This window comes from Chinchilla lanigera, unplaced genomic scaffold (genome assembly GCF_000276665.1).
Source record: "Chinchilla lanigera isolate Chin_1 unplaced genomic scaffold, ChiLan1.0 scaffold00031, whole genome shotgun sequence".
Classification (NCBI taxonomy): domain Eukaryota; kingdom Metazoa; phylum Chordata; class Mammalia; order Rodentia; family Chinchillidae; genus Chinchilla; species Chinchilla lanigera.
Window position 1 is genome coordinate 3,998,512 of NW_004955432.1, and position 10,609 is coordinate 4,009,120.

At 48.4% G+C, this 10,609-nt stretch overlaps 1 protein-coding gene across 2 annotated transcripts; it reads left to right on the forward strand.

Annotated features, from left to right (window-relative positions):
• The first annotated feature begins 800 nt into the window (after positions 1-800).
• On the forward strand, positions 801-5,982 carry LOC102013325 (putative spermatogenesis-associated protein 31D4). Of its 2 annotated transcripts, none has more exons than XM_005387971.1 (4): positions 801-880; positions 1,835-1,880; positions 2,446-2,506; positions 2,773-5,982. In XM_005387971.1, exons 1-4 carry the CDS (start codon positions 815-817, stop codon positions 5,936-5,938), a joined length of 3,339 nt encoding a protein of 1,112 aa, XP_005388028.1. In that variant the 5' UTR covers positions 801-814; the 3' UTR covers positions 5,939-5,982. The 2 variants fall into 2 exon arrangements, with proteins under 2 accessions (XP_005388028.1, XP_005388027.2); XM_005387970.2 differs by having other exon boundaries at positions 830-1,086.
• The last annotated feature ends 4,627 nt before the right edge of the window (positions 5,983-10,609 follow it).

Genomic DNA, 10,609 nt, shown 5'->3' on the forward strand with positions numbered 1-10,609 from the left:
GAAGCAAGAAAACTTCAAGGATGAGCTAACTGTGCTTCAGTCTCAAATGGAGCAAACCAGATCCCCATCTCTGCAACGCTTGGCCTCCTCGCTGCAGGGCTTCCTGTTCCCATGCACGGGGCAAAGGGCACAGCCCAGTCTCCTCTGGCCAGCCTTAACCAGGGTATAGACATTGCACTCTGAGGAGACCAGCCCTGGGTTTTAGCAGGCGCAGGACACTGCCTCTTTGAAACGGGATGTCTACTCAGTTCTGAAATGTTCATGGCAGGAAAAACGTTCATGTGTACCAAGCAATAAGCAGGTCACAAGGTTGATGAAATGGACTCAGTATCTTGCTGGAGCATACTGCAAAGTGATTTTTCTCTGTCCCTTCCATTTTACTTTTATGAATGGTCAATAATAATTAGTTTTAATTGACTAAGTCAGACCATCTACAGTAAGTAGAGGCTGACTGAAACAAAAATACTCACTATTCAACATTCACAAAACCACATAAGTAGAAAAGAACTTCAACGTTTATGTCAGTTAGTGTGTGACAAGAGCATTCTGAGATAAGGTGGGTTTGAAGCAGTACATCAGACTGCACAGGCAGCAGAATGGTGAGGCCCATGATTGTAAAGGGGGACTCAGGCAAAATCAGAATCAGAGATGGAACAAACACGACAGTTCCCTGAGATAAACACAGGACATGAGGAAAGGGTGGAGCTGGGGAATAAACAGAGGGCTCTGCTGCCCTGGTGGGTGGGGGAGGGTCAGTGAGAAGCCCTCCTCAGGTGCCCCTCCCTCACCCTCAGGACCCCTTTGTGACTCTGTCATGCTCTGTGATGCTGTCAGGGGCATATGGTCAAGCTCCTGCACTCTCAGGATTCAGTTGCCTCAGGTAACCTCCCCGTTTGGGTTATGGAGAATGTTCTCTCTTTTCTGAATAGCCATACTGAACCATGGCTGAGCTTTGGCTCAACATTCTTGGATACAAACCCTGAGTTCGCTTGGCTGAGTGCAGCAGGGTTGCTCTTTCTGCCCTTGTGCTACCTGTTGCTGAAACCATGGTTACCAACCCTCCAGAAAAACAAAGACATCCAACAGGTATGAAAATGTGGGTGAATCTCCAAGAATGAGCCTTTGTTCCTGTTTCCCATTTCAATTCTCAAATTACTAAATGAGTTTAGTTGGCTCAGAAAACTCCTGCAGTGGGAAGTCTGAGGGGAAGATACGCCATCTCTCTTTGGGGAAAGAGGCTAGGCAGGAGTAAGGGATGGGGAGGCTCACCATTTCCCTCTAGCCACCCCACACACTACCTCTCTGTGTGTGCAGAGCAGGGGCTTCCAAGATACAGTCTCAAACAGCCACAGCCTGGTGCCAGCTGGCTCAGTTTCTGACTGTGTTTTCTGAAGGAGAACAGTCTCCTCTGGGCCTCGATGCTGAGCCCCATTCCCAGGTCAGGTGTCCTTCCCCAAGCCCTCCTCCCTGTTAGGATGACCAAGAGAGCAATGCCATCCTCCAAGAACATCTGAGCAGAGAAGAGCCCGAGTTCTATCCCCCAGTCCAGGTCCTCTGAGGACCACACAGCTGACTATGGGCCTCGGTCTCCTCCATTTTCCAGCAGGGAAATTCTGACTGGGAATGTGTCTCATGGACACACCTGACTGGATCTCATGGACAAAACCCTCAAGGGGATAAAATTGAAATCATTTTCTTTCAAAATGCCTGAAAGGAACCGATTTGCATTAATTAAAAGGGACAGTTGTGTGACTCTTGGGAAATGAATCCCTGAGCTTATAGAAAGAAGCAAAACATGAGTTCCAGAACTCTTTATTTTTATTTCTTTTTTCAGCCACAGCTCAGAGCCAAAAGAAGCAGGAGAAGTGGAACATTGAGAGGTGTGTTTCTTCTTTTCTTACCTGATCTTTCTAAGAATGATACCACAAATCTTTCCATGAGGTCCCAAATCCATAACTGCTGAGAACAGCAGTTGTTAGACAGTCTCTGTTAGGACACAGAGCCCTAGAGGAGAGGCCCACAGGCCGGTAGCAGAGCCCGCTCTCAGTGCCATGGTGTGAGGCAGCAATGGAGCAGACCTCTGAGGTGTCCAGCTGGTGTTCATGTGAGATGTCCAGGAAGGACTCTTGGTCAGAACTTCTGCCTCGTGACATTGTGTAAAGTACTTTATTTCTGGGTGCCTGGCTCCATCAGTGAGATAACTCTGACTCCTGTGCTTCATTTGTTAGTTTTGAGCATCACATGGAATGATGAATGTGCAGGTACTTTACAAAGAAAGCCACAAACCCACGGGGATGTTCTTAACACCATCTGCCACCATCTCATCTTGTCTGCTGATTCTTAGGGCTTTGAGACTTTAAAACCCTAAGAGTTTCCCATAAAGTATCTCCCTTAAGAGCCCTGTGTTTGTACCCTCACGTGTCTCCCATTGTCCTGCTTTTCCAGGTCAGAGAACTTGCCAGAAAGAAGCAGAAGAGGGGAGGAAGCTGCTTTCTATTCTGAAAAGGTGACTTGTCACTTCCCATCTTTCTTGATCCCTTTTCCTGCACCCAGAGAATCAGTGAAACCTGCGCTGGCCACGGCAGGGCAGCCATAGCAGCACATGTGGGAATGAAGGCTGGGAGGAGCTGTGCGGTGCTGTGCGAGGTCACGGCTGTGGGGCAGTGGGAAGAGGGTTGCAGGGGTCAGGTGGCCCCACCCCAACCAGGACAGCAGGCCTTCCTTCCCTCGTGCCGGTCCTGGCTACGACCTTGCACTTTCTGTCTCTTACAGCCCCCTGGGCCAGCACCGTGACATCACGCACTTCCGACAGCTGCTGTGTCCAGACCCCCTCTGTGAGGTGTGTAACACCACAACAACTAACATCAGTCGTCTTCTCTCTCGGGCATCCCTGGAAGATGCTGCTCACACTGTGTCTCATTTGTCAGCCATCACTTCTGTGACAAAGTCGTCACTCACTCAGACCTCTGTCATCTCTGCAGAGCACCCAATTCCAGCTTCATTCACTGAGCATACTCTGCCTCAGTCCTCCACTCTCCCCGCTTTCCAGGTCATCCCTTTAGCAGACCCACTTTCACCCTTGGCACAAGACGACTCCGTGCCACAGGAGCCCAGTCCTCCCTTAGATTCAAGAATCCCAGTGGACCAGTTGCCATCAGAGCCACTTGCCACAGCCTCATGCCCACCACATCGTACTCAAGAAAAGGAAACTGTTCTCCAACTAGAAGCCCCACCATCACTTGATGGCTCTGGTGTCTTGTCCACTGATGACCTCAGTTTAGCGGAGGCCTCCTTTGGGGAACATAGCACAGCTTCCCAGGTAAAACCTGGATCCCCCAAATCTCCCAGATCTGTCCACCCTGCCCTCCTTGAGAGAGATATCAAGAAGAGAGATGATTTCCTGATGTGCAGTGAACGAGAAAAGGGAGCAGAATATTTTGCAAGACGACATGAGTCAGGCTACTCGCTGACTACTACAGGGAAAAGACCAGAGTTAGCTGCAGATCAGCAGCACTCTGCACTCTCCCATCCTCCTTCGAGCAGTGAAGGCAAACCAGAAGAGCTGCACATGAGTCACAAGCTTGCAGGTCCTAAGAACTTGGAGGATCACGTAGATCCAAAATGTAGCCAGATCTGCCCTCTCCCAGGACTGCTTAGACAGTCACTGAGTCCTTTTGTCCATACCTCACGTGACTGCCTCAGTGCAATATCCAACATCTTCAAAGCCCCTGAATCCCCAGGCCTTCCACACACACCTCTTCTTTCCTGGCCTGAGGTCCAACCTCTACCCTCGTCCCATACTCTGCCCCAGGCTCAAGCTCACCATCACCATCTTGTACAGGCACAGGGTCAGCTTCTGTCCATAACTGCAGTACTGCCAGATCCTGCTCTAACCCAGAATACAACCGGGGAAGTGTGTTTTCAAAGCACCCAGAGTGAGGCGCAGTCTCTCACACTCTCTGAAGTTCGCAACCTGGATTATAACATGCTACAGAAAGTACAAAGTAGTGTGTGGGGTTTACCCTCTGTGGTTCAAAAATACCAGGAAGACATTGGTCCTCCAGTTCACAAGCTACTACTGGTCACCGAGTCCCCCAAAGATCAGGTGCCCATCTCTGGCCTTCCTAAAGAGTCCTTGAACAGTGAGATGAGGAAGAAACTAGAGCACCATCTTCACAGGAATGTCATCCAATACCAGCAGGGCTTGTTCCCCAAAGCTCTCAAGTCTCCCCCGGCAGCAGGTCCTCAGACACAGTATCCTGTGACCTCTGAGTCAAAGGGCAGCCATGGAATCAATGCAGTCTCTTTGCTTAAGGGTCAGACCAGCAAAGATCTGAAGAGTTTTGACTTGAGCCAAGCCAGCTTTCATGAGAGGTTCCGAGAGATGCCTCCTCTGAAGAAGGGAGTGGGGAAAAGACAGAGTCCCGAGACGGGTGACCCACATGGGGTACCACAGTGTGTTCTGGGCTCTGACTCAGACACAGACCTGAAAAGTCACCTGAAGAGGCTCACAGGGAAAACTTCACAGGCATCATGTATGAGCTTGAGAAAGAAACAACTTATAACAGCCTTAGAAGTACATTTGGGCAAGAAATTTGAGGAAATCAGTAAGGGTTGCATCCCTGACATTGTGCACAGATCAAGGTATTCTACCAACCTGACACTTTACTTACCTGAGAAATCCCCCAAGCAAGTAAAAGACAGACGTCTGGCACCATTTGAAGGTAAAGATAGCTACCCGAATATCTCTCAGAATATTTCCTTCCTCAGCAACAAGAAACAAAAGATATTGGAAGATCATATTAAAACTTTTCACAATGGAATAAGGTGGGGCCTTCCACACAAGGTCCAGAAATCCACAGAAATCTTCACAAGAAAGGCCTTACCCCAGGCACCTTCTGATTCCCACATTCTCTCATCAGATAATAGTGTTTCTGGGGTGCATCCTAAAATTGAGGTCTGCAAACCCCATAGAGAAAGCCCCAGTGCGCAAAATATGACCACACCGAATTCAGTTTTGGATCATCCTTGTCCTGCTCCCTCACCTGTGGACAAGAAAGGACAGGGGACCCTGAGACGGTCACCTTCTTCTACCAGCCAGGAGCTTACTGAGGACCGCACACAGATCTTTTCGACCCCAAGAGATCACATAGACAAAGCAAGTCAGCAGACTTTGCAAGCCAAGAGAAGCCCAACGCCACCCCCACGGCTGGCTGTCGTGGGCCCTGAGATAAGGCAGAAAAGAATGAGTTCTGGCAGTGTCATAGAAAGGCATCAGAGCAAAATGACGATGAAGTTAGAACACCTCCCTGTGTGTGACAAACCCAGGAGGACTTTCAAAGCACAGGAGCTCCATGTTCGGCAGTCACAGCCCAGAACCGTCCTGATGAGCAGTAAGTCAGAGCACGTCCCAGTGCGAGATGTGAGTCCAAGAAAACCAGAAACTTCCCTGACCACGAAGAGAGCTCCACGAAGAACAGCAGTTCCCCAGGACCTCAAGTCATCAGGCTTTAAAACTCAGCAGCTTAGGGAACCGACGTGTGAAATGGAGAGCGTGGAGCAGAGCCAGGCTCAGAGCCTCCCCACTAATGTGTCCCTTGCCTCCAATGACTTCAGCCTCAAGACCTTATTCCGTCATGACAAAGGTGCCCCCTGTGAGGGCATGGTGACTTCACTGAAGGGACAGCCTCCTCCTGAAAATATTTTTAAAAGAAAGATAAAATACTTTTTCCAATGGCTTTATTCTAGTATGAAACATATAGGGCAAGAAAGCTCCAAGGGGAAGACCGGTGCCTCATCCTCCTGTGTGCAGGGCAGGCGCCCGGGGAGAGGGCGAGCTGGACTGCCTGGGAACTCCAGAGATTGGAAAGTCAGCAGAGTCTTTGCAAGGTTCTTTCACCAGAATTCGGAGGGAGAACGTTTTCTTCCCTGCAAATGATTTCTGCCTTGTTGAAAAGTGTTCCCAATAAAAGTCCTAATAAAGTGATGTCTCTTTGTGTACTGAGGGGAGGGCACAGGTTGAGTAACTTGGGCATGTGCTTTTGGAAAGTACTAAGTACAGCTCTCAGTGATTGACTAAGTACAGCTAATTGGCTAAGTACATCTCTCAGGGATTGGCTCTTTGGCTTCTAAAAGTGACCAGTTCCCTGTAGCCCTTATTGACCAGATATCACATGTCCCCAAAAGGACCTTCCCTCCCTGAAATGTGAGGAACTGGTGGTACTTCCCACTACCTAGCTTAGCCTCCATGATGTTGTGTGACTGCCTATATCTTTCTCCTCATGCATTGTTTCTATAGGTCTTCCACATCTAAAGAGGTGGTCACAGGTGATGGCTTAGGCAGAGAGTGGATCAGCTATTTCCAGAGGCAGAGGGTGATCTTTCTCAGCGTTTGGAGGGTACTGCCCCAGTGGATCATGGAGGTTGGGTAGGGACTGGCAGCACCGTATGTGCTCTGCAGAAGCTCTTGTGAGGGGTGTGCTAATATGTTTCAGAAAGACATTTTTAAAGTTTTTTTTATTAGTATTTGTGTCACATAATGTACAGTCACTGTGGGGAGTGGTACATGTGCATAATACATCTTAATTCTTTGGCCATCCCTTCCCCTCTCTCCTCTCCTCATCTCTTGGTCCCCTTCCCATTTGCAAAAGATGTATCTCCCTGGTTCTTATTATTTGTCTTTTATTTTGTTCTTTATTTTCCACGGAGATTTCCCTACTTAAAAATCTCCCAAGATTTGTTGGGAGTTATTTGTTATTTCCTGGCTTTGTCTTGTGGTGTCTGGACTGATGATACTTTTGCCCAGTGAAAGGTCGCCCAGCTGTCAGTGGTTGGACAGTTGAACCAGCATCCACCTCCTTCCCAGGGTAAAAAGTGCCAAGAGATCAAGGAAAAGATATCCTAAAGTGAGTGAGAAAGCAAGAAAACATCGAGAGGGAAAGATGAGTTTCCCTCTTTAAGGATGATCAGAATACCACAGAGTTTACTGGTGTCACACCAGCAGAAGACAACATGGTGCTATTATCTGAGAACTAAATATCTGCAGGGATGTTATCAGGCATGTCCTTGCTCTCTTTAGGGAAGGTGAACTTGGTGCCTTCTTTCAATCTGTGCTGGATGACAATATGCAATATCTTGCCCCTCAGTGTGTATGGTTCTACCATAGATACACCACCACTCTGATCTTCAATGGCCTTGGCGGAGCCATGGAGAGGTCTGTCCCTGTTAGCTGCAGCTTATGATCTAGTGGTAAATTTTGGATTATGCATCAGGAATACAGATTCGTGGGCGTTCCACCTGGATCTAGATAGAACTCTTTCTGGTAAAGATCTCACTTACCCACTGTACAGATAGTGGTCTTTTGGGAAGACAACTATAGTAGTTGCTTCCCCTTGCTGGGACATAATACCCAACACTCACACTGTAAAAGGGGAGAGGTTTATTTGGCTCAGTTTCCAGTGGGTATAGTCTAAAGTTGGCTGGCTCCAAGGTAGAGACACATGGTGGAAGGGTATGGGGGAAGAAAGCTGCTCATGTGGTTGCAGCCAGGATGCAGAGATAGAAAGGAGGAGCCAGGGTAAAAACTATGCCCTTGCAGGTCACCCTCCCCATAGTGATGCCCTCCAACCAGGCACAACCTCCTATCAGCACATTAGGCTGCTGGACCCATCCATCCACAGGTAAGTGTCATGTCCTCATGAGCCAATCACTTTATAAACACATGGGACTTTGGGGGGATATTTTAGATCTACACCGTAATAGCAACTCTCTGTGTATAGACAGGGAGTCAAAGATTGTTTGAGCTTCCCAAAGGCCTCTTGAGGTTCTTTTCCCACAAAAAATTTGGAAACACTGGGTGTCAAAATGAGAATAAAAACAAAATATATGTCCACTATAGCCTCCTCATTCTACCGTAGTTGTTCCTGTCCAGAGCCTGTGCAGTACCTGAAGCTTAGTGCTGCAATTAGAAAGCAGATTCTGCACAAGCCCTGGAAGAGACCAAAGTGGGAGGATCCCAGGGCAAGAAACTTGCAGAGGTGAGGAGTGTGTGGAGGGCCTCAACATCCATAGTGACAGGCTTGCCAGCCACCTGGCCTCTACATTTGTTCAAGTCCTAATTGAGGGCCTTTTCCCTCCATCCCAGTGCATTTCCTCCCACATCCTAGAACTGCCACCAGCAAGACTTACATTATAGCCACCAAAAGGGCTATGCAGCTAACTTTATTCAAAAGCAGAAAGAATGGTTGGCTCAAACAGGCACGCATTAGCTTGATATATTTGTATCTACTTCTCTATGATGTTTATATGTATCATTTAGATAAACAAGGGGCAATACATAATTTATACAATTTAGGCTACTGATTTCTTCACTATGCGGCTAAGCTTTTATTTTTGGACTCATTGAAACTTAGCTTCATTCAGGAAAATTATGTGTTATCTCTGAAGAGCTAGAACCACAAAACTCATGTGCTGCCATGGGCGGAAGTTCCCACTGCCCTGCCGGCTCCAGGGAAGACCCAGAGTCAGGGAAGACTTATGGAGAGTCATCTGGAGTCACCTGGGGTCAGCCATCAGGGGGTGACTGCAACAGAGGTGGTGGCAGTGGCACAGTTCCTGTGCCATGGAAAATAAGGCAAGCGCAGTGGGGCAGTGGTGGAGCCATGTGGCAAAAAGTGACTTTCCCCTCTCTGGGTTGCAGTTGGGTCACTCATTCTCTAAAAGATTCACCATGAGGCTGCGGGTATAGAAGCCCCTTCATCCCTCTCTCCAAACACTGAGCAGGCTGCAGCCAGGCAGCATTTTCCCTGGCTCACACCAGGGGAAGGAGATGAGGGGTAGGAGAGGCTCCCTCCCCACCAACCCAACCTCACACTGTGACAGGATGAACAGGTGAACACTGCCTCTGTCTGGAGTCATCGACAGTGGATTCTGGGCAGGCCCGAGTCACCAGCAAGTGCCCTAAGTTTGTCCCTTGCCAACTAGAACATTCACCAGGGCCACAGTGTTAACACTGATCTGGTTGAGTATGTACCAGGTACCCTGGGCTCGCTTGAATCCACACCCAGCTCCCACAGCACTGCACCACTCACAGACCATTGAGACCTTCTTTCTGATACCTCATTGCCAGTCTCGTGCAACCTGGGTTTCCATGAGGAGCACCAGCCTTTTGTGAATCTCCACCAAGGGCACCTGGCCTGCAGAGCACCCATTCAGCATCAGGTACACTGCTCTACTCATGGTTGCAGTGGAGCCTCCATCCTGCAGAGCACCAGAGTCCAGGCAGAGTCCCTGTGCAGTGCATTAGGCCAGTCCTCTGCTGGTCAGCAGCCAGAGCTAAAGGTCTGCTGACGTACCCTGTGCTCCCCATCCATGCCTTACGCCCTTACTAGGCTGGCCAGAATCTCTGCACAGTAGTGCTGGGCACACTTGGGTCTCCTGGGTGACCTGAGGCAACATGAGCCTCCACCTGGTGTCGGCAGCTGGTCCTGTAGCAGAAAAACTAATATCAAAGCAAATGGAAGACTTTGCCCCGAGGAGTTAGAAGGCAACTTTTATTACGCTAGTAGGTTGGGGAACCCAGAGATTCAAATCAGCATCCCAGAGTCAGGTTTGAGTTGTTTAAATATGGTTTGCAAGTGGGAAGTACAAAGCTGATAGCAAGTTATTACATGATTGGTTACACGGACTACAAGAATTATGTCATGTATTGCCAGGCAGGTTTGTAGAGGAACATTCTGGGAGGGAGGGGGTCTGAGAAGAGTAGGTAGAGTTGAAAGTGTCCTTGACTGGACCAATCTTCCTCAAACATGATGGCCTTGAAACCCTTGAAACAAGTTGGAATCACTGCATATTTTTAAAACATGAGCTGGACACAGTCAGTTTGATCCCACACATTGTTAACGGTGAACATCTGGGCCTAGACAGTCAAGGCTAGCTACGTGACAGGTAGCATGAGCATAGCCCCAGGCTATGAACTGGTTTCTAACTTTTGCTACAATACGCCTACAAGTCCGCTATTCTATGTGTGTGCCCTAACATCTCCCCACTGCTTTTATTGTGGAGGAGCATCTTCTTCCTGAGTTTCCCCAGTTTTTTCAGTGTTAAGGAGCTGATAGAAGGAAGTGACCTGCAAAAGAAGTTGGTGGTGTATAGCTTTAAAGCATTTAGTCAGGGAGTGTGTCAGAATGCAGAACATACAAGGATCCAGGATGGCTCCTATACAAGAAGGGAGAAAGTCTAAGGGTCCCTACCAGGAAGAGCTTTCCATAAGATTTGGGACCCTATGTTTGAGGCATTCCCACAGCTGGTGAGGGTTTTCTCTTACTACTTCTGACTTATTAGCATAATAACAACATTCCTCCTCCAGGAAGAGTCAGGTGCTCCACACTGGGCTGCCAGGAGATCTAAGGTTCTTTGATTCTGGAGGACAATGCAGCTAATGATTTTATTTGATCCTGCAGCATGTCCATTGAGATTTGTATGTTGGCAAAATCTCCAGCAACCTGAGCACTTAACTGTGAGTACTGTTGCTGGCTTACACCCATAGCTGTAGTACTGAGGGTTAAACTCCCTGCCATTGTCCTGAATAAACAGAGGTCAGCAAATGCAC

What these genes read in the sequence shown, in the direction of transcription:
- LOC102013325 (XM_005387970.2), top strand. Translation starts at nt 841, where the DNA reads ATGGTCAAGCTCCTGCACTCTCAGGATTCAGTTGCCTCAGGTAACCTC. An exon ending in AAAACAAAGACATCCAACAG is followed by an intron (nt 1,087 to 1,834) that starts GTATGAAAATGT and finishes TTCTTTTTTCAG; the next exon opens with CCACAGCTCAGAGCCAAAAG. An exon ending in CTGCTTTCTATTCTGAAAAG is followed by an intron (nt 2,507 to 2,772) that starts GTGACTTGTCAC and finishes TGTCTCTTACAG; the next exon opens with CCCCCTGGGCCAGCACCGTG.